The sequence below is a fragment of the Pagrus major genome, chromosome 16 (assembly GCF_040436345.1).
Source record: "Pagrus major chromosome 16, Pma_NU_1.0".
Lineage (NCBI taxonomy): Eukaryota > Metazoa > Chordata > Actinopteri > Spariformes > Sparidae > Pagrus > Pagrus major.
Window position 1 is genome coordinate 10,391,194 of NC_133230.1, and position 23,603 is coordinate 10,414,796.

Consider the following 23,603-nt stretch of genomic DNA (forward strand, 5'->3'; position numbering starts at 1 on the left):
AGAAGAAGAAGAAGAAGAAGAAGAAGAAGCGAGTCAACAGTCAACCAATGGCTAACGACATTACTAACCATACAACATCTATGAACCAATCAGAGGCATTGATGTTGATACGACTTGAGCGGGTACACTTTCGATCTCGACTCGACATTATAGCCAAGTTGACGAGCATTGTTTTGCTAAACAGAAAGTCTGTGGGATTAAAAATACGGGTTTCAAGTTGGTCGCGTTTGTCTAGCAAGTAATGTAACCCAAAAAAACAGCATGTGGGCTTTTCTGCGGGCTCGTTATTTTTTACTTAGCTCACTTACTAATCACAAAGCTAACTAGCTTCCTTCTGCCCAATGCTAATGTTAGCTAACTCGAACACAGAATTGTAAATATGCGTCGCGGTGGATCATTATCATCTTGTGTTGTCACGTCACAAAGCCCATAAACAAGAGGTCAGTATGTGTGAATATGTAGAATGAGTGACAGTTGAAAGTTTTGTGTTTATACGCGAGCTTTTGTGTGATTTCCATGTGTCATGTAGCTTAGTGTGTTAACAAGCTTCGAGCACGTCTGTTCAGTTTCAGTTAAAGTGTTGGGAAGCGGGCGTTGCTGCCTGACTGTTCGTCTTATTTCTTAATCCATGAATGTGACGCTCATGTTTAATGGCAGCTTTGCTTGCCCATGAATGAAGGATCAATGTTAAAGCACTATGGCAAAATTCGCGAATATATAGCCGTGTTTCTGTGTGTTGACGCAGACTACGGTTAAATATTAGAAAATGTTTAATGTTATCGTATAATTTGAGCTAAAACTTGTCCTTTAATTGTGTCAAAAGCGGTACAGTATCGTGACTGACAGAGTCGGGGTCAATCTGAACAGGTTCCCGTTGGAAATTTCAACAAACCTCCTTCGCATTTGTTTTTATGATAATAAGAGAACTTTATGAATGTTATCATCATGTAATTTGAGCTGACTTCACCTTTACTTTTTTCAAATCACTGTGCGGTAAAATAACTTTAAACTTCGCACAATTAAAGTCAGGTTTGTATAATCTTTCAACAAACCTCTCAAGGTAACATGTTTATTAAAATACTTTTTTTTTATATTGTGGAAACCTTTCAAATTGAAATGACATTTGGTGATGTCAGACTTCGATGAATCTTGATGTGTATTATCATGTGAGAGTTGTTTTTGTATTGCAAGTCTTTTATCCTTTTTTTGCTGCTCCAGTCACTGGTGCTGTAATAATGCAAAAACACATGCTTCAAAAGCTAAGCATCTGGATCTTGAACAGGTTTAGCAAACAACAGCAGGTTGAAAATGTCACACCATACTCGTACTGTTTTGCCACTGCTTACCTTCCTTGATGGGCAAACAAAATATTGTCCCTCCTCACATTCCACCAGAACAGTGTAAATTTCATTATGACGTTGACCTGATCAATATTCTTACTTTTTGTGTTTTCTGAAAGCAGAATAACCAACATTTTGGATGGCGGTGGCTCCCGCCTCGATGGCAGATAAGATCATAGTCCTTGATGATGATGATGAAGAGGAGAGTCCTCAGCCCTCCTGTTCTGCCTCCAAGTCGTCCTCTCAGCAGCAAGCAAAAAATGTCTTGCCGCTCAAAGCTCAGCAGCCTGTCCCTACCCACATTACCCAGTCACCTTTCGCCTCAGCGAAGAAAGACGCACATGTTCTTCAGGCAGAGAATCAGAGGTTGTTCACTGAGGTGAGTTTACACACAGGTTTTAATATCAAGTGGCTGATCATTTCTAACAGTGTTTTGTTGTTGTGATTATAATTACATTGACAATACACTGATTGTGGACTGGAAAAACTTGATACCAATGTGCTGTTGCTGTTTGTGTTCTTATTATTTTCTTCTTCCTTCCTCACGCTGTGCCCTTCCTCGGTCACCTTGCCTTCTCTTCCTTCCTGTTTTCTTTTTTCCATCCTTACAGTTTGTGGAGCACTGCTCAGCTCTCACCCAGGACTGCCCCGAGGTCTTGACCTTCCTCCAAACGAAGCATTCCAAGGCCTCCCCCGAGTATCTGTCATCCGTGGAGTTCAGGAACACCTTGGGACACTGTTTGACTCGTGCCCAGGCAAACCGTTCCAAAACCTTTGTCTACATCAATGAACTGTGCACTGTACTCAAACAGCATGCAGCCAAGAAGAGGCAGATCATCACCAAAGTTGAGCCTGGGCCTTGTACCTCAACATCAAGTTCTATAACGTCTACCTCTGTTACACTCAAAAGTAAAGACAAGTCTAAAGATAAGATGGATAAAGAGGAGGACAGGGTGAAATCAGCAGCAGAGGATAAGCAACCATCCACCTCAGGGCTGCAGGAGGGCGAGGAGGAGAACAAGGAGGAACAGGAAGCAGAGAAAAAGGCAAAGAGAGCATCCAGGAAACAGGTTAGTGTTGAACACTAGTAGGTGTTACTGAATCGTTTTTGGCTGATGATGACCTCATAATGAAAAAAAACAGCTGCTGATTGTAGTTACTAGAATTTTGTTCGGATGATTTCAGAGGAGACAGTTTTGTTGTCAGCCAATGTCAGGTTGTCTGTGAGTCTCGAAGAGCGTGTATGCCCTTTGAACAGGCCAGTTCTGCAGTTCTTAAATATCTGTGAGGCACACACCCCCATGTCCGCTGATTGTACAGTGGATTTCAAACAACAAAACACCACACAAAACAGTTTTGTCTGTAACATGCTATAAAGGTATATAAGTGATCCCTTAACTAATACTTCACATACGTCTGATGTTTTCTTCTCCCTGCATTTTCCTTTCACTCTTGTAATACAACTTGAGAAAATAAACAACCAGGGTCAAACATCTAAACTTTTGATCTGTAGTCTCTGTATAGACAAACACATATTACCCTTTGTGTCTGTTCTTAATTCCTCTCAGCTAGCGTACCTGGAGAACCTACTGAAAGTCTACAACGACGAGATCTGTCGCCTGCAGCAGTCCGAGCTCAGTTTAGACGACCTGGGATCTGAGGAATCTTTATACATCCAAGAGCACAAGCTGAAACGCAAGGTCAGGCTGGAGTTTGGTGTAGTGTGGAGCTGGTATAAAAGAACAGTTATACCACGTTTTGTAACTAGTCACACCTCTTCTGTCTGTCCTCTTCTTATGTCCAGATGATGAAGATTTATGAAAAGCTGTGTGAACTAAAGGGCTGCAACACACTAACGGGCCGAGTCATTGAGCAGAGGATCCCCTACAACAGCACGCGTTATCCGGAGATCAACAAGAAGGTGAGCTGGTTGTTATTGTTTTAAATGTTTTTTTGAGGTGTCCTGGAAAGAAACAAGCTGAACAAAACTGAGTTAAATACTGCTTGTTATTAGTGTGACTAGGTGCACCCTGTCCCTACCATCTACCATGTTGAATCATGAGTACAAAACATTACTAAGCACTAAGCAGTTGCAGACCTCGATCTTGCATGAACACCATTATTATTACTGTCTGCAGGTTTTGATTCCATTACAACTTTATTTTTATTGAGGTTTTCAAAACATTTAGAGCAGAATACAAAACACAAAATGATAGAACTTAAAAATTAGTTGATATATATTAGTGAAATTTAGAGATGTCTCAGTTATACTTTTTTGATATTATATTAGTAACTTTATTTTATATCAGCATAATAGTTTTGAACCAGGACCTTTATTTTTAACAGGTCAGATACACATTTCTTCAACTTGGAGTTAAATAAAAGTATTGAATCAGAGTCTGGATCAGATATTGATGTTAAAGAAACAGTCATCATATGTGACATCTCCTATACAGACAGTGGCAGAAGTTGTAGGGCTTTGTCAGTTTATTTGTGCATATCCCTAAAATATAAAAGTCTGACAGAAACAAAGTTACACGTGACACCAAGTCAAAGATATAACAATGTGTCTGATGTCAGGATATGGACTGTGGTTGGGTTAAGGGGGCTGGTTTCTTTGGTATTTCTGTATCAGATATGCTTCTGATCCTGGACTGTACGTTCTTTCCTCATGTTAGATTGAGCGGTTCATCAACAGTCCTGAGGCGCACAGGAACCCTCCAGATTACCACGACATCCTCCAGCAGGTGCTGCGTGCAAATGAGCGCCACAACCTGTGCCTGAGCAGAAAACAGCTGAATCAGATCGCCCAGGAGGCTTTCAGGGAGACTGGGAGCCGCATGCAGGAAAGACGTCACCTGGACCTGGTGTACAACTTCGGCTCGCACCTCACTGACACCTACAAAGCTGGTAGGTGAAATGAAGTCATTTGCAAAAGAACTGTGTTTACCGTGTTTACTGTGTTACTTAGTCTACATGAGCAAGTTCAGTAATTTAAATACAACGATCATACAGTGTATCCAAAACAAGATTGTTGATGAGGAGAGCTGTCTGTGATTTGGGTATTGATTATTGGATACGTTCAGGTAGTTTTTTGAATGTATAAAACATGATATGTGCTGTTTTTTAAGTCCACCATTATTGTCCTCCCTTTCTGTTCTTGTCCTCACTTGTTCCTTTGCTCTTTTTCATCATTCCCCTCACGTCCCCACTTTCTCTCTTTTCTCCACCTCCCTCCAAAGCCACAGACCCGGCTCTGGTGGACCACTCGCTGCTTCGGAAGCTGCGGTCGAACAGAGAATTGGGTCTTTCACGTCTAGAGGAGGTCATCACCAAGTATGCCGTCAGGCAAGAGGACACAGAGGAGCAGGAGAGGACCAAACGACTGGGGAAAAACAGCAAAGAGAAGGAGGTATGAGAGCATCTGGGGCAGGAGGGAAATCATTACAGGTGTCTTTTGGTTTAATAATAATAATAATAATAAGTTTATTTGTATCAGGGACAATGTACAAAATAACATAAGTCTCGAGATGAGAGAAGATGCTTTGTACCAGATTTAGCTTACTAGCTACTTTCCATCCGTAGTCCCTGGGCAGGTGAGTAAGAACAAAAAAAGAAAGGACAAAAATTGTCAACTTACATAACAGACCAAACATCCATACAGATATGCGTATATACGCCCACTCACACATCACTAACACTCATTGCTAACAGGTGTAAAACATATTTCATATCAGAATGAAATAGAAACATACAGTTATTAAAATACTTCATTCTTTGACAAAGTTAAAAATAATTTAGGTTTAAGATTAATGCTGACATGACTGGTTACTTAGGATCCATTTTTTGATGTCCCGGGAAAAAACGTTGAAGTCTGTACAGAGTTTCAGATTAGTTGGGAGATTGTTCCACGATTTAACAGATTTGAAAGAAAAAGCAGATTGGGCAAAGGCAGAGCTACGCTTAGGCATGTTACAATCTCCGCTTGAGACAGATCTTGAAGCTCTGATGGAGTGTTCAGAACGGAGTGTAACAAAGATTTTCAACGGGGGAGGAGCAACATTATGGATTATTTTGTACACTAAACGGACATCAGAATACATCATTAAGTTATCGAAGCTAAGCATTTTATATTTCTTAAGTATTTCACAGTGATGGTACTGTTGTGATTTTCTGTCTAAGATTTTCAGGGCTTGCTTGTGGAGTGACCTGATGGGTTTCAAGACAGATGTACTTGCCTGAGACCAACAGGACATACAATAATTATAATGAGACAAAATCATGGCATTGAAATAAGTTTTAGAGGCTTCAACAGTTAATGAATTCCTGATGTTTCTAAAGTTTGATAAGTTATATTTTAGTGTATGGCTCATTTTTTTGATATGGCTTTTGAATGTGAGAGTGGGGTCTAATATCACACCCAGGTATTTGAACTCATTAACATTTTTTATTATTTCTCCATTGACATAAATATTTGGAAAAACCGTATATGGAAAAATAATATGGATCTTCTGTTTGTTCAGCACACAGAACAGTGATATTTTTTGGGAAAGTAAGCAGCAATAACACAGCCACCACAACACTTTTGTTTCCAAGCAAGAAATTCTAAGCATTAATCCTTATTTATGAGTCCAACACCAGATCCTGTTTCTGACGGTTCTGTTGTTGCCTTTTTCTTTTTCTTGTTCCTGACTATCTGGTCCTGTCTGATCGTCACATGTCTTACTTTCAGGGCCACAAATCAGAAAAGGAAGAAGAAAATAAAGAGGTGAACGGAGTGGCAGAGGAGGAAGAAGAAGAGGTGGAGGAGGATGAGGATGATGATGAAGAGGATGAATCATCAGACCCAGACATTGAGGAAGAGATCCAGGCCAGCACTCAGCAGGATGGACCAGGTTTGAGCAGAGATATTAATTCATAATTTCATATATATATATTTTTAATTCTAAAAATGTTATGGTCAATCCAAAGGATGTCACCATTCTCCATTTCCACGATTTGATTTGATTTGATATGATTTTACTTTTGATGTTACTAGATGACAATTTAAACAACTGGCTTACTCATCAAATAATCTGCCTTTGATGCAACACTGCTGCTCGTTCATTATAATAATAGTTGAAATTTAGTTTGATCGTTACCAGTTGGACACAGTTGGAGTAGAGTTAAAGTTAGTATTGACCACCAGGACCTGTATCATAAATGCTGTTATCAGACAAGGGTGGCACAGCGGGAGGAGAAAAGATTTCATTGCTCTTATTTTTTATCTTTTTCTAGATGATAATGAGAACGGGCAAGACGACAGTAACGAGGCGAATGGTACCAACAAGGAGGATCAGACAGACGAGGTGTCAGGAAGCGTTTCTGCAGGGGAAAGTGTGAAAGATGAGGACGAGGAACCGATCTCAAGTGGACTCAGTCCTCTTTCTGATGATAGCAAATCCCTAATATCACCGCTGTCTGACGTGCCCTCCCCTAGACACAGCCCAAGCCAATCAGAGCCAATGCAGATTGACAACCACACGCAGTTATCTAATGGTAACCTTGCAGGATTAGAGGAGCCTGTGGATTCCTCCAATCATGTTTCAGTTGTGCTGGTAAGCACCAGCAAAGTCACCAAGGACCCCAATGAGGTCTCCACTGTAGTAGCCAGTAGGGTGCCTCAGCCACTCTCACCAGCAGTCATAATAGAAAAATGTCACACACAGACGACGACCAACGGTACATCGCCGCCTCCCAGCCCCAGAACAACCAGGTCGAAGAGAAAGAGAGAGGAATCATCAGGGAACTCCCGAAATACAAAGTGCATAAACACCTGTGACAGGTACCTTAAGCTTTGTTGGCATGACATTAAGAAAATATGTCAGAAGATTTTTTTATCAGTGGATCACTACCGTCTTAGATTTTGTTATATCGTGATTATGGCACAAGTCTTTTCCTGGTTTTAAAAGCTGCATTACAGGGAAGTGATGTAATTTTTTTTAACTTACCAGACTGTTCAACTTGTTCTTATACTTGCCTTTACCCACTTAGTCGTACTATCCACATTACTAATGATTAATTATCAGAAATGTCATGGTGCTAATATTTTGTGAAAGTACCAATAGTCATATCTACAATATTGTCACTATGTCTACACCGAGGTATTTGGTCTAAAATATGGCTTTTATAAATCCTAGGACTCGGCGACAGAATCAAAAATCATCAACATTTTTTCTTTCACAATACACTACCATAATGAGAGTTTTGTTAAATATTCATCAGTATTGTGGATGTAAGGCAAGAATTGGAACAAGTAGAACAGTCAAATAAGTTCAGAAAAGTCCCAATTTCTCTGAGTTACTTTATTAGGAAAAGTTGTTCAACCATCTTTTATGTTTTTGCTTTTCGTTGATTTTCTTCTACCTCTTTATTTCTCTCCTCCCCTCCTTCTCCCCTCACCCCGCTCTACATCCGTCCATCGTCCCCTCCTCAGTGAGATAGAGATCCCACTGGAGATGCGTGTTTATAGCTGCAATTCTCCGCAGCAGGCAGAGTCAACACGAGCAGACACACCAACCCAGGAAATAGTCAGCAGCTCGCAGTCGACACCGCCTCCCAAGAGAAACAAGGTGGGTGCACATCACAGAGGTGGTAAATGAGAATTTATGGTATCTTCAATGTGATGTATTTTACAGCCGTATGTCAAGCTAAATGATTTAAATCCCCTTTTATTTCTCTGATTGTTCATACAGTATGTTCGACAGGTGTTTTCTCGTGCTGTGGGTTCGAACAGTTGTATACATTTGGTCAACGCTTAATTTTAACTATTATATTTTCAAGGTTTGGAATATGCATGGATTTGAATATACTCCTTAAAAATGCTTGTTTTCAACAGTAAATCTGGCGTTTCATCTACACAAGCAACAGTCATTCAATATTTGAAAAAAAAGGGGAAAATAAGGTTCGATTATATTCTTGTGTTTATTTTGTCATAGCTATTTAGTCCTCTGTTGATCCCTTCATCTGGAAATGAACATCATTTAATAATCGTAATCAAAACATAAAATCAAACTCAATGTGGTGACATCATGGGACAAGATATGTGGATTGCTGTGGGTATGAAGGAATTCTGTAAACTTTATTTGATTAATTCGGATTTTCTTACAAAGAAAAGATTTTTTAAAAAGTCTCACATCCTCACCCTCCACTGCTTGTACTTCCAGGTCAACGTGGCCACCCAGTGTGACCCAGATGAGATCATCGTCCTGTCAGACTCAGAGTGACCTTCGACCTCTCTCTGTACTGCAGATTGTTCCACCTGTCTCCTATATTCTGGGATTTCCTGAAAGCACTCCTTTCTGAGGACCGTCCTTGTCTGCTGGCTTGTTAAAATCATTTTCTCCCCAATTTTTTTTAATTGTTGCTGAAATTAATGTGATCCAAACTGTCAGTATCAAGTTTTTACAGAACAGCCACTTACAGGTGTGGCAGACAGGGAAAACTATTCATTTGGTACCTCACGTCAGTTGATTACATTTTGCCGAACAAAAGCCCAGGTGTTTTTGTAAAGGACTTAAATAAAATTGTCCTCTATCATTAAAAATTAAGCTGCTTAAACCGGACATTTTTTCTGGATAATCAAGGTTTTGGGAGCCTTCTTCTTCTACAACTGTGTGCACCACAGGGTACTGCTGCCATTTTCTCTAAGCAGAGAAACAGGCTGATGTTGACGCCGACTGTCTTCTCGCCCTTTACGGGTGCAGTAATGATCTGAATCGACTGGGTGATCCAAACTTCTCTTGCCGTGTGTCCTGCCTTTCAGTGCAACACGACTAATGGCGGCTGACGTCCAGTTGGTTGTAGCATTGAAACACATTTTTTGCTGCTCTGAACACAGAGCTTAAAATTCTTCTCATGGGCTGATTGTCCCCTGACTTGAACTTTTGTTAGTGTGGTTTTTCGAAAGAAATCAGTGCCTGAAAACATGAACTGCGCAGGTGGCGTGGCCCAGACAAGGAGTTTTGTTTTCACAGACACTCGACTGGCGAGGGCTGCGTTTGCTCACCGCCAGTTTGTTTACATTTTTATATTTCAATTGCATTTTTTTCCAAAAACAGGGAAGTGGTGGTCTGTATAGAAGGAATTTTGAAGTGACATTGTTTTATTTGCTGTTGCTATTTATGCATTGAATTAGAGAGCTGTGTGGTGGTCTGTACTCTGTTAGCGAGACATGTGGACTTGCAGCGTTGCTTATGGAAAACAATGAAACAGTTTTTTCCCCTCTTATGTTTCTATTTTTTTTATTATTATTAGGTTTTTATTCAGGTCGATGTCTGCTGCAAGGTTAGCTGAATAGTTTCCAGATAGATGGTTTGAATGATAAATCGTGACAAACTATTACACAAATGTCAATATAATAAGATGGCAATGTCTATATTTTACTTAATGTCATCAAATCCCATCAAAAGACCAAAATAATTAATGAAGGTAACTTATTTTAAACACAGAGGAAGCTGCATGTGATCTGATAAATTGCGTTCAGTGATGTCACTCAGTGGCCAAATCGCATCAGGGTGATGTAGGCTGTATAATTCTGTTAACTGTTGGACTCATTACAGGCAATTTAGTAGCAAATGATCAAAAGCCTTTTTTATTCCATGCATTCTTCTTCCTTTTCAAAACCTGGCGCCTACATTACCCACAATGCTACGTAGCTTTATACTACTTTTTTCACATATGCAGTAGTACTCCCCAAGACCTGTAAACCCACCTTAGTCTGTAAAAGTGTCCAAAATTTAAAATTTCTTATTCATCTGTGCCATGGAGCACATTGTTGTCCACAAACCATTAAAAACACAAATGTTCCTCAAGTGAGTAATAACAAATAAATTTGCTCCCTCTTCAGTGACATTTTTTTTAAAGGAACAGTTCACCCAAGAATTGAAATTGAGTCATTATCTACACAATCCTGTGCTGATGGAAAGTCAGGGTTAGTTTTGTAGTCAACAAAACTTTTGGTCAAAACAGCATTGCAGCATTCTCCTAAACAACTGAAGTAGATGGAGCCTTGTTTTAAAACTAGAAAAGTTAGTTTCAATCAGCGCGGGTGTGAGTAGATGATGACTGAAGTCTCATTTTTGGGTGAACTTTTCCTTTAAAGCAAAACTACACTTGTGACCCATTTTTTTTTATTTTTACGTCGACAGTAAAAACCAACAGGCTCAGATCTGAGAGCAGGGTAAGACGGTGGGAAAGTTGTGAGGGACGTCATAGTTTGTTTAGGTATTTGTATGGGATTTGTTGATATTATGCAAACTATAGAGCAATAACAGCCTTATCCTTTAAGTAGCCTACAGAACAAAAAAAGTCTCCTCATGATTGTGACATGTCTCAAAGCAAAGAAAGGGAAGTTAAGATTTAAGTTTTTCCTTTAATGCGTCTCAAACAGGGTCTCACCTTGATGATGTCGAATTGTACCTGTGCCTCTGTCCAGCACCAATATCTACATATATAAAACCTTCTACAAATCCAAATTCTGTGGACATAAAAGCCAATTTTTCCTTTTTTATTTCAACCCAACCTGGCCCAGTTAGGGATCTTTAACACTTGAATCTGACCAAAGTCCTCAAAAATTCAGAATTTTCTTAAATAATGTCAGAAGGAAATCCAGTCTTATTCTGACACGTGCAATGAATCTCTTTCATGCAAATAATCACAAGTTAGAGTCGTTAGCACTGCTTTTACATTTGTGTTCCCTGGATATTCAGATATTCAGTTTCTACATCCCTTCTGTATTTAGAGTACAGTTTATTTCTTCTAGTTCTTGTAGGCAGTGTTGGACAGTGTGGCACTTGAGATATTTGATGATCCGTGTGTTCATGTCCTTAATTAAATCTAGAAGTTGTCCGGCTGGTCCCTATGTAATAGAGCACTAGTATTTTGATGGGAAATTTCTCTTTTTTTATCCCTATACCAAGCCCCCTTTTTTTTGTTTGTTTTTTCCTCCCGAGGATTTAAAGACACGGGTGAAATGATATTTTTGGGTAAACAGTCTTTTCAGAGTTACTAGAATGTAGACGTGGAATCGTTGCTACAACCTGTCGGCCTCATTTATGCAGAGGAGTGATCCATTGTCACTGTGAATTCTTTTCTTTTTCATTTTTGATAATAAAATAAATGCTAATTTTTTATATACGGTCTCTGAGTTGCTGATTTGGATTTTTATTCCTTGAACTAATATATAGATATGCTGAGTTGTGCTATCTGGAGAGAAAAAGTTGTATCGTTGCATCTGTAGTTGCAGCATCTTTAACATATTGCAGTGTTACAGATCCCCTCCGCTCATGTATTAAGGCATATAAAGAAAATGTCTAAAAAGTACAAATACTGGGTCGCCATTTAGCTCAGTTGGTAGAGCAGGCGTCCCAAGTACAGAGGCTTTGTCGTCGCTGCAGCGGCCCCGGGTTTGAGTCCCGGCCTGGGGCTCTTTACTGCGTGTCACTCCCCCTCTCTCTCATCCTGTTTCCTCTCTACCTTGAGCCTGTTCTATCAATAAAGCCATATAAAGGCCAAAAAAGTACTTGAAATAAATAATTCTGTACTTCAGTAGATGTTTCAAGTATCTGTACTTAAGTATTTATTTCTCAACTATCTTTGTGGTGCGTTTAGGAACAGCTGGGACAAATCCTACTGATTCTACCTTTAACTTTAATAGTCTTTAAATTATATTAGTATGATGTGAGCTTCAGTTTGCTTTGACCAGAAATGGCTGGTAGAAATGTCCTTCAGAGGGATACGAGTTAAAAAGTTGAATCAGTACTTCTACTTTAGTGATTATACTTTTTTTTTGTCTTCAAAAAGTCCGTCCTCGGTGCCGGTGCACTGGAGGCTTCAGCTTTCCACATCACACCTAATGTATTCTGAATATACTGAACCAGGGTTGGCTCGTAACGTATTTGTGATGTCACAAATCGTGCTCGCAGGTCCAACTCTTAAAATCAGATTTTCAGTGAGCACAAAGAAGATTTACACTTTCAGCTATGAATGTGAAAACAGATGTCTTGTAATCGTAATCTGTGTAAAAACACAGTTGAGACATTCAGACTCTGCAGCTGCACTTTCACCTGTCCAGGTAGAAATCAAACAGAGAAAAACAGCTCGAGAATCTTTTGAGACTCACACACAGATTAAAGACATATTATTCGCACCAAATAATTTATTAATCCATTATTTTGATACAGGGCAGAGGTGAATATTGATGTACTGTAGTTTATTACATTATTAGTACCACTCAGGATTTACATAAAATGTTCTGTTCAACAATCAACTGGTCAATCAGAAGACATGTAAGAAGTTGTGTCACTTGTGGAATGTACAAAAATAATTAAAATACCTCAGTCTAGTTTTCAGCAGCAACGTTAAGCTCTCAACACTTCTACCTTCACATCTTTACCTTCTCCTGATGAAGGATGGTTCAGCTCCTCTATCACTCATTTAAATAAGACGTGGTGCAAGAGAAAACATGTGGTTGTAGTTATTTTTTTCAGTTGTGTGTTGGTGCAGCAGCAGATGAAGCTGCAGAGCTGCTGGAGACACAACAAGAAACCACACAGCCATCATTTTAATCTGGGATTTAGGGGGACGCCATAAAAGCAGTGAAGTAACAGGCTGTTTAGGGCTGCTCAGCCACCAAGGGACCTTTAAACAAATAAAAAAAACAAAAAAACGTTGAATGTTGAAAAATTAAATCGGTCGCCTCCATTCAGATGGAAAGTCGAGGGGAGTTTCGTAGTCCACAAAACATTTCTGGAGCTTCACAGCAACACAGCGTTGCAGCATTCTCCTAAACAACTGAAGTAGATGGGGACTGTAATCCAAGTCTCCAGAGGCCCAGAGGCCCAGAGATCCAAAAATGATTTGAAAAGACGTCATTTACACCCGTGAAACGTGGTCGAGCTTGTGCACCCACTTCAGACGAGGTGCACTTATGGGTGAACTGTCCCTTTAAGTATTTTTAAGATACACTTCTTGAGTTAGGACAGCCATAATCAACACTGTACAGACCACATGTTGAGGTTTTATTGATTATTTGAGGGATTGTAATTGTCATAAATACTAAATTCTTGCAGTGCGCATTTGCACATCACAAAGTTAACTGTAGCTGCTGGTCTTCCACTTGAATCCAGGTTTTATCTTGTGTCAGTTTACATGACACAGGGAATCTGACACAAGTAGTTTCCAGTCATTACAGACTGAAACATCAGGGCTGTTACTGACTTTAGGAGAAACGTCTGAATCCTCATATTTTCAATTGAGTCCTCTCTGAACACAAACACACACACACACACCTGTCTCTTCATGTGTTTGGTTTGTTGAGGAATGAAAACATACAAATAAATCTGCTCATCTTGTTCACATACATTCACTCAGTTTAGGTTTTCTATACGCTTGTTTAAACTCTACAGAGTCGTCACACTTCAAACGTGTTAAGATAAGCATTAGATCACCAGTTCACATTCTCACACATTCTGCTCTTACAATCATCAGGTGTTTTCTCTGTGGCTGTTCAGCAGCGGAGTAAACGAACAGGAACAAAATGTGAAACCAAAATCACCCACGAACACACCTGCAGCAGAGTCACAGAGGAAACACTGGAGGTCACAGATCTCTGAACACATACGAACACCAACACTCCTCTCACTGCGTCTGAGCTCCAAACCTGCATATAAAAATATCTGAACCCAGCCTTCACAGAAGGTAAAACATTCAGATCCTGCATCTCTTTTCTCCGCATAACTGGAAATCTAAAACACCTCTGAAGGCATGCAAAATGTTTATGAGGTCGTGTGAGATATTTCGTTCCACCACTAATGGTGCCGTGCCGACACACTGCAGAATGTTTCCCACACAGTTTGATTTGTTAGACACAAGAGTGAAACAATAATACAGCTACATATTACCAGAAACACGTGGTTATCATCACATTATTGTAATCTCTTAATCACAGTACCACCTGTGGCCACAGGGGGGCGACACCTCTTTGAAATACTGAATAAAGAAACATTACATTAAAGGAACAGGTCACCCAAAAATTAAAATTCACCATTTACTAGTCAGCCTCATGAAAGTAGGTTGAAGTATTGTAGTCCACATCAACTGAAGTAGCTGGTGACTTAATACCTTAAAAAATAAAAGCTTGTCTGGAGTAATCCAAGACTCTGGAAGCCCTGAGATCCCAAATTGATTTGAAAGGGCATCATTAAAATCTTGACACATGATCGCTTGTGAACGTACCTCAGACAGGATGCTGCTGACATTTTAAGGTACGCAGCTAAAGTCTTTTCAAATCAAATTGGGCTTCCGGAGACTGACGCCGAACGATCTGTATAACGCCGTTTTATGAATTTTCACTTTGTAAAACAAGTCCCCATCTACTTCAGTTGTTTCGGAGAATGCTGCATCGCTGTTTTGCTGTGAAGCTCCACAAATGTTTCGTGGCCTACGAACTTCACCTGACTTTCTATCAATTTAGTGGTGAGCAGATAATGACTGAATTTTTCTTTTTTGGGTGAACTGTTCCTTTAAAGGCCACTTGACTCATTTTTATTTTTAATGACAACAAGTCATTTTTTTTTTACAGTTTAGTTACATCTGATTGAGACACACAACATATTGTTAAAAGTAATATGATCAAAAATATTTAAGTAGCAACAATGCACCATGTGGTGTCCTGATGCCCAAACAAAAAGAAGGTCGAATTGCTATAATGAATGTGTTGTTTCCTCCAGGTGGAACAGGTCGAGGCTGTATGTGGATCCGGTCTTACAACAGCGTGTGAACTGCAGCCTGCTAAACGTGAATAAGTTACTGAATTTTTGAGTTTCAAGCAACTCCATGAGGTGATTCAACAGCTTATAATAATTAACCATGTGGAGGTAAAGTATTTCCTTTCTACTAACGAGTCTGACACTTTCTCTATAAAGATAAACTGGAATGTATTATAATGTTTGTACTTTGGCCACTTAGATTAAAAAAAGACACGGCGGGCAATGATTAAAATATCTTCCACATTTTTTTTGTTAGTGTTACCTGGTAATGTCATGTAATAATATATATACTGTATAATGGTGGTTAAACTGTCAGCCTAATTTATGATAAACTCCGTGGTACAAATCTACTTTTCAACACAAAAATGGTTTTATATATACACATTTATGTAACGACGACATGTTTTGTAATTAAAAGATTACAAACAGAACTAATTAATGCTGAATAAGTAAATTAACGTGCTGATAAGGCACCTGAACCTATTTCAAAACTACAACCTTGCTTACAAAATAAACAACTCAGTGTTTTAATGGAAAAAAACAAAACAAAGGCAGACAGAATTCATACTGTGCATTATCTGCAGTGTAACGCCCCTGTTAGTGTTCTTATCAGTAGTTGTACCGGTTCATGTTCTGTATGGTCCCAGTATAGATACAGCACAGAACTAATGGTGTATTTTGACCCCAGCAGGGCCCAGAAGAGAACATGAGGTTATGTTTCTATGAGGTTCAAAGTAAACAGATTCACCTGCGTTTCAATCAGGCAGCTTCATTTTTGTTTTACTGAGTGAACAACGAGGACGTCACTCAGGACGGATGTTACTACCAGGTTAGTCCGTAGATTTATATAGAAGAACTGGATACCAGATGCCAATGAGAACTGCTCGCCTAGCGCTTACGCCAAATATGTTTTCTGACTTCTGCGTTTACTTCCTGGTTTTGAGGCCTGTTGAATATGTGCAGTAGTTTTCCCCCCGCTGACCCCGGCACGTGAGTTCCCGCTCGGCCAATAGACTTTAAATTGAGATGACATGACAAATTTTGAAATCGCTTTTCTTAGCTTAAGGAAAGTTTTCTGCATCTGGATTAAAAACTCCAAATAGAAAGAGTCATAATCTAATTTGTTTGCAGTTTGTGGTGTCCTGTCAACAGTTTTGTAGTGTAGTGATGGGCAGATAGCTGAAGGTATACCAACAGTCTTAATCTGGTATGTCAGACCAGACCAGGTCTGATCAGGGCAGTTTGTTGTTGTAATACACATGTTGGCCACAAGAGGGGGAACCACTACATTATTATGGATCCGACCTCTTAGCAAGACTCTGACTGGTTTACCCTGATATTATTACCCTAACCTGGTCTCACTCCTCATGCCTCAATCTAACAATGAGGGCGACCAATCAGAGGGCAATTTAAAGAAACGATCCAGGAAAAACTAATAAAGATTATCCTGTCAAAAACTTCTTTTCACCTGTCGTTAAGTCATAAACACAGGAGAGTAAACACTTTAGATTGGACTTCATCACCAGAAATTTCAAGTTTTTCGTCGCACGCCGGTTATTTTTGGGGAACCCAGTGCAGAAAACTTCGATATACTTTCTCTACTCCAGATTAACTCCTTCCAAAGTCGACCAGACAGCAGCAAACGCATCAGTATCACAAGTTAGTATTAGTTCCAGGTCCGATGAGTAAACGATGATATATTTCTATATATTTACAGTGATAATATACTTCTCAAAGCACGAGAACTCTGTGAACAACGAGAAAGTGAAAGCAGGTTACAGCAGCAAAATTTAAAGCAACAGGAGCTTCTACTGCTTCATCAGTTACAGGTAGTGTTTGTGTTTACGTAGGGCTGGACCACCTTGGAAAAGAGACTTTCGCTTGTTCAACAACCAGAAGTTACGTTTTAAAAACTTAAATCAGAGTGAGTTTCAAGTGTACCGGCTGCACAAAAGACAAAACTGTTCCTGTCTGGTAAATATCCGTCCCTGTGCACCAGTTCCCTTGTGATGAGGTTAAATTATTGTACCTTTTACTGTAATCAAAGCAAAGCAGCACTGAAGTATCGTCTAAAAAACACATGGCAGTGCTGACAGTTAGTCTGTTACATGGAGACACTGGAGAAAAAATGTACCACCGCTGCTGTAAGGGGAAAAAAAAACATAAATTTGCAGCTTTAACTCGTGTTAAGTACGTTTTTATCCTGCAGATTTGTGTTATTTTTAAAATTTTAAATCATATGATGTAGATACATTACTATACAATACTGCAGAAAATCACAGCAATTTAGAACAGTCATTTTTCTACTCTACTGATACTATTATGTTGCCACAGAAGGTAACAATTAGTGAAGCACTGTCTTCTCATTTTTGGTTTCCTCTCCACACGCACAGCGTTCTTCCACAAAACCCCCAAAAAATAAACTCTAGTAACATATTTAAAACAAATAGCTTACTCACTGAGACACAAGGTCCATTTTTAATGAGGCCACTTTTTTTCGGAGGCAAGTTTTCCCGAAAGTCTTTGCGGTACGAGAATTGAGGATAATTTAAGATGGTATCAGCACGACCACAAGTCTATTTCAGAAACTTCACGGCACGACAGTCGACTGGAATCTCAAAGATCCATTTTTCTATAAACACTTACAGGTTCAGGTTGTGTGTCCAACGGGAGCCTCGCCTTGTTCCCCCACTCGTGACGAAGAACGTCCTTCCTGCTAGAAAAGCTGAGTGTTGGCAGTTAAAAGGGTTTCAGAAGAACACTGCGCTTCTTCCAAGTCACCTTTTTGTAAAAACAGCAGCAGGAACGAGAAGCGTGACTGTTTGCTGAGGCACCCGTTGGACATGACACACAATTTTGGTTTAAGTCACGCTACTATCATTGGCACCGACTTCGCACACGTCTTCATCACACACACTTCGACCCAACCCTAGACCACTAAACATCCCTGATCCCTGACCCTGACTCTGAGAGATGGCGGCCATGTTGTTGCTCAGAGCAGCACTGCTGTTGTTGTTGTTGTTGTTGCTGCTGCTGCTTCCTGTAGCTGAGACGCCCGTGTGCTGCGGCGACAGAACAGAGCCGGAAAGATGTGGAGAAGAAACTGACACTCCTCCTCTAACTCCTCCTCCCAGAATACCGCCCTGTCCTCCCTCACCTGCAGACAGGAGGAGGTGAGGGGAAGAAATCAAATCTGGCCCGTCCTCACCTCCTCCTCTTCTCCCTCCCTCACCACTACTCCCGCCTTCGCTGCTCTCTCCCAGCCCGCTGCGCCTCTCGCAGTGCGAGCGGTGCCTCATGAAGCTGTCGCGCCACATGAACTTCTTGCCGCAGCCGAGGCAGTCGTACGGCTTGAGGCCTGTGTGCGTCTTCATGTGCTCCGTGAGGTGATGCTTCATCTTGAACTTCTTGGCACAGACGGGGCAGTGGAAGGGCCTCAGGTCCAGGTGCATGTTAATGTGGCGGTCCCTCATGCTCTTGTGGGTGAAGGTCTTACCACAGTGGCACATAAACACTTTCCCTGAACCCCCCGCGCTGCTGTTACTGCCACCACTTCCACCTCCGATCCCCCCACCGTCCATGCCATCAACTCCCATCCCGCCCTGCACCGACAGATGGACCGCACTGTGCTCCAGACTGGGACCTTTGAACGAGGCTCCTCCGATCATACCTCCTGCCATCCCCAGGGGAGGGGCGGCAGCGTCCAGAGAGAGTCCGGAGGCCTGGCTGTAGAGGAGGATCTGGTTCCCCTGCATGTCCAGGGGGAAGAGCTGGGCCCGGGCCGAGGCTGCAGACTGAACCTGCCCCAGCAGCGCTGAAACGGCACGGTTAGTGCTCTGGCTCTGACCTGCTGCGCTGTCGTGAAGGTGCTGGGCTAAAGTCTGGTCCATTAAACTGCCTTCAAACTTGAGGTAGTCTTCTGAAGACTGGCAGTAGTCAACCTGGAGACAGACAGGGGAGGTTTTTATGTTTAGATCTGTAATTAATGCAAAAAAAAAAAATCCTCTCCTTTGTTGCATCAGGATAATTACTTGCAGTGAAAAATAACTATGATTTATAATACACTTTTTAGTGGTTTTAGACAGACTTCTTTATATACTGCACAATCCGCAGTGCCTGCATGTGGGACAGACAATTTATATTACACATGCACTGGCTCAGCTTGACTCGTTTTGACTCGGCACATCAGCCCAGCGTGGCAGGGCTTTGCATTTCCATCACAACAAGGCTGTGTGCTTGAAAGTTTGTCTTAAACTAATGGTGCACTTGTCTTGTCAAAGGAGCGGCTGTAAACACTCTTCCTCCCTGCTGTATTATCTAAGAATCACCGCTAACAAAGCTCTTCTTATAAACATGTTTCTTTTCCTATAAATTCTTCAAAATAAAAAAACAAAAAACAAAAGAAATGTCGGGTTTTGTCAACGGTAACTTAGCACGACTCTAAACAAAGCAAAGCAAAAGCAAGAACAATGAAACTGTAAAAATAAAGCAGAAGTTCTGCAATAATTTGAAATGTGCAGCTTTGCCGCCCTGGTGGTACCTAGTTTCACGAGGACTTCTTTCTCCACACACAAAAACTTCTGCTATTGAATATTTTGAAAGACGCTATAATAACATGAAAACTCTACGCATGGCATCTTTAAAGTGAGTCCCAGCTCACCTGTGAGTCCATGTCATTCTCAGCTCTGCTCGCCAGCTCTGCTGAAAGGCTCCTCACGTTGGAGATGTTGAAGTCGCTTCTCTCCCTCTCTCTGGCCAGCTCCATCTCCCTCTCATCCTCGTCCTCCTCGTCTTCTCCTCCCTCCTCCCCGGACACTACGATGAGGTCGTCGTCCTCCATGCGTTCGGTTTTCACGACCACCCACTGTTTACGAGGCATGATGCTGGGCTGGCTGTAGGTGGGACGCTTCTGCAGTGTCAACGCTGAGTCATCGCCATCCTTTCAATTGAGTTATAATACAGTTTATGGTCTTTGCCATCAGTGAAAACGTTTTTATTTTTTGTGTTTTCAAAATCTTTTGATTTGGTTTTGGGGATCAAGGAAAAGCAGCTTGGCTACATTTTGATGTTGATACAATATCTTCCTCATGTTGTGTTTTAAAACAGATCTCAGACAGAACAACGCTGATGAAAATCTATCTGACATCACTCAGGCACAAATGTTAAGAAGTGGTGATGTATTAAAGTTTGATTCACGACATGTTTAATCACATTTAAGGACTTCCTTCCTCATTCTCTGACTTGTGGATTTCTCTGGTTTGAACATTGTTGGAAACATTTGGGATAACGTGAGTGCATACATAATATATTTTAAAGGTGCATCAGTGTTGGTTGCTCACCTGATAGGACGACACGCCAAAGCTGTCGCTGACCCCGACTTCCTGCTCCGACACTGAGCTCATTTTCTTCCTCCTCCCGCTGCCCCCTCCTCTTCCTCTCTTCCTCTGGTGGTACAACACCTCCTCCTCTTCCTCCTCTACTTCCTCCTCCTCTTCCTCATTAAGAAAGGTCTCCTCTCCTCCAGATGGAGTGCAGTAGCTGGGGGTGTTACTTGCCCCGCCTCCGTCCACAGAAGCCCCAGCTGTGGCTGCACCGCCTCCCCCAAAGCTGCTCCCGTCTCTGGGGCTGAAGTAGTTGGTGCTGCTGGGAGACTGGCTCTCGCTCACTGATGGCCGACTGGGAGGCTGAGAGGCACGCTGGGGCTCGTTGGACTCTACGACGTGGGCTTGACTAACACCACCATCACTACCAGCTCCATTACCACCACCGGCACTGCCGTCACCATTGCTGCTGCTACACCCGAGGTTAGCTGACCCTCCGCCTCCTCCTCCACTGGCTCCGTCCTGCACGACGCCTCCTCCACTGCTCCCTCCTCCTGCTCGGCCCTCCTTCAGCAGCTCTGTGCATTTGTCCACGATGTGCCACATCTGCAGGACGCTGCCCACCGTGAGGTAGTTAACGATGTCATCGCGCAGCATCTGGAGCTGACCGGTGTAGGCGCAGCTCAGAACGCTCTCAAACGCAAGCGGGTCCATCACTGCCGGGATGGAGACTGTGGACATGTTCTTCAGTAGTACCTGGGAACGATTTATCACAGTAAAAATATCATCAATTTATTTAACACCTCTGAAACAGGTGTGATCAGAAATAGATGAATAAATCTCCATGTAGCTTTTATGCTTTTTAAGGCTGTTCCCTAACAGTGACGTGACAGCACACCTGGTCGTGGAAGTAGGGCGAGGAGGCGGCCAGGACGCAGCGGTGAGCTTTGAACACATGTCCCTGGACGTGGATGGAGAGGTCACAGAGCCGGCCGTCTTCTCTCTGCCGGTTAAGACTGTCCAGCACCGAGGCCTGAGCGCTGGGGAAGCACACCTGAACCACAGAGCCAGATGTGTCGCTGGGGGCTGAACTGCTGCTGCTTCCCACTTCCATGGGCAGCGACTGCATCTGGGGGACAGAAAAACTTTCAGGACTTCACAGTTAAATGAATTTGTGCAATGTGTGCTGTCTGGGCCACAGTCGAGTTTAATGTGAGATTTCAGAAAACTCAAAATATGGCACATACTCATATCTGATACGGTATGGAGAAAACACTTAGCATGAATACCATTCTGGAAATCATTCGGAAATTAATCTTATTAGTGATAATACAGGCAAAATTATCAATTGAAGGTATTTTAAAAGACCAAACCTACAGTGAGATACATATTTAGTTCCCAAACTCATCTTAATAAGCTTAATTTAGCTAAAGGTCAGTTTTTGTTTTCCCTAAAATGTAAGAAAATAGAGAAAAAAGTTTAACTCAGTTTTCCAGAGTTGAAGGCAACATTTTCAAATATCTTGTTTTATCCATCCAACCAAAGATATTTAGTTTAAAATGATATTACAGAGACAAAACTACAGTCTGACCATGGTGGCCATGTTGCTAAATCTGTCTTTGTGTAAGTGGCGCAGACAGTCATACCACTGGGAAACACTAGGAGAGGGGAAGTCAGAAAGTTGTCTATTTCTATTTTTAATTTATTTATTTTATTTGCAATCGGATGAAAACAAAACATTTATTCCACCAATCAGAAAAATGCTGAGTATCTGGTCTGAAAATTGGCGATGTGGATCAGTCGACCCATAGTATAAAAGTATTTAAATGCAGGTAAATACATGTATAACTTACTTTTACTTGTACTTTTAATACTTAATGACATTTATTGCCAGAAAACTACTTTTGTTACTTGGCCATGTTGTTTACTTTCTCCACTTGAAGCAGTGGACTGTCTTGTCCAACTGAGACATGAAGGTGTATGTGATGTAATAAATAGCCTCCAGTGATGTCACTCAGTGGCTAGGTTGCATTGTGGGTAATGTAGGCGGCAGGTTTTAAAAAGGAAAAAAAAATATGTGTGGAATAAAAAAATTGATCTTTTGTTGTCAAATTATTGATAATGAAGACAAGGCTGGACCAGGTGCCTACAGTACCCACAATGCAACTCCACCACTGAGTGACATCACTGGAGGAATTTATCAGATTACACACATCTTCCTCTGGAGCCACAAAAAAAGCTTTATACTACTTTTTTCACATGTGCAGCAGTACTCCCCAAGACCTGTAGACACACTTTAATGTGTAAAATAGGTGGTGTCACCCTTTAAGTGTCTGTTTAAACTCTTTGTGTTGGCTCTCAGCCTGTCTCCCTGCAGCCGGCCCCTGCTGCATGTCCCCCTGTGTGAATGCAGAGACAACAAGCTGCACATTCTGTATATCTGGTGTTTAGTTATATGCATTTAATATATTTTGTGTGTGTCATGCATCATATGCATTAAACCCAGACTGGCACCAAGGCAGATCTGAACTGATTACACTTTAAAAACACACAAGACAGTTATGAAAAGCTCAGATCAACAGTGTCATTGTGCACAAAAAAGCACACAGCATGTTATATCTTGGTCACAATCATGAGCAGAGCACTTTGTTGCTGTTATGTTATTAATGCATGGGTGAAAATCAACAGCTGGATTACAAACACACTTTTAGTTGACATGCTACAGGAGCAAAGCTGTGGATTGCAAAACCGTGTCCCGCAGTGTTGTGGACATGCTTTGCTGACGCCAGTCTTGTGCTCGCAGACAGAAACAGTTACAGACCGTCACAGCCTCCGATCACACACCGCTACAGATGTGACGTTAGCCCGCTGCTAGCTAGCTGAGGCGGCTGGCTACAGGCAGCCCGAGCCGCCCGCTGCGGACATTAAACTCACCGTTTCAGTTGTCAGTGCAGCCTTCAAAGGTACAGTCCCTGACCGAGCTGACGGCAGCGAGTCCCGCCGGTTTGTCCAGGCCCTGAAGTTTCAGGGACATCTTTTGGAAATGTTCCTCTTCCCATCTGATCTCTCCTGCAGCAGCAGACAGCGACGCGTCGCCTTTAAAACGATTCCAGACAGACGAGCCAGACTTTGGC

The 23,603-nt window shown here is 41.5% G+C and overlaps 2 protein-coding genes across 2 annotated transcripts; one reads left to right on the forward strand and one right to left on the reverse strand.

Moving 5' to 3' along the window:
• Positions 1-143: 143 nt before the first annotated feature.
• Positions 144-8,939, forward strand: daxx (death-domain associated protein). Its single transcript, XM_073484030.1, has 11 exons — positions 144-440; positions 1,463-1,719; positions 1,952-2,410; positions 2,909-3,040; positions 3,145-3,261; positions 4,019-4,250; positions 4,583-4,752; positions 6,073-6,235; positions 6,618-7,164; positions 7,816-7,951; positions 8,546-8,939. The coding sequence occupies exons 2-11, from the start codon at positions 1,480-1,482 to the stop codon at positions 8,603-8,605; spliced, it is 2,256 nt and encodes a 751-aa protein (XP_073340131.1). The 5' UTR covers positions 144-440; positions 1,463-1,479; the 3' UTR covers positions 8,606-8,939.
• A 7,919-nt stretch (positions 8,940-16,858) lies between these two features.
• Positions 16,859-23,458, reverse strand: zbtb22b (zinc finger and BTB domain containing 22b). Its single transcript, XM_073483903.1, has 5 exons — positions 23,404-23,458; positions 21,368-21,598; positions 20,488-21,225; positions 19,809-20,087; positions 16,859-19,089 (listed from the first exon to the last, which is right to left on the reverse strand). The coding sequence occupies exons 2-5, from the start codon at positions 21,596-21,598 to the stop codon at positions 18,010-18,012; spliced, it is 2,328 nt and encodes a 775-aa protein (XP_073340004.1). The 5' UTR covers positions 23,404-23,458; the 3' UTR covers positions 16,859-18,009.
• Positions 23,459-23,603: the final 145 nt, after the last annotated feature.

Coding starts and splice junctions, on each gene's coding strand:
- daxx (XM_073484030.1), top strand. CDS start 1,480: ATGGCGGTGGCTCCCGCCTCGATGGCAGATAAGATCATAGTCCTTGAT. Junction 2,411..2,908: donor AGAGAGCATCCAGGAAACAG/GTTAGTGTTGAA, acceptor AATTCCTCTCAG/CTAGCGTACCTGGAGAACCT. Junction 4,753..6,072: donor AAAACAGCAAAGAGAAGGAG/GTATGAGAGCAT, acceptor TCTTACTTTCAG/GGCCACAAATCAGAAAAGGA.
- zbtb22b (XM_073483903.1), bottom strand. CDS start 21,598: ATGCAGTCGCTGCCCATGGAAGTGGGAAGCAGCAGCAGTTCAGCCCCC. Junction 21,226..21,367: donor CGCCCTACTTCCACGACCAG/GTGTGCTGTCAC, acceptor AATCGTTCCCAG/GTACTACTGAAGAACATGTC. Junction 20,088..20,487: donor TTGGCGTGTCGTCCTATCAG/GTGAGCAACCAA, acceptor CTCAATTGAAAG/GATGGCGATGACTCAGCGTT.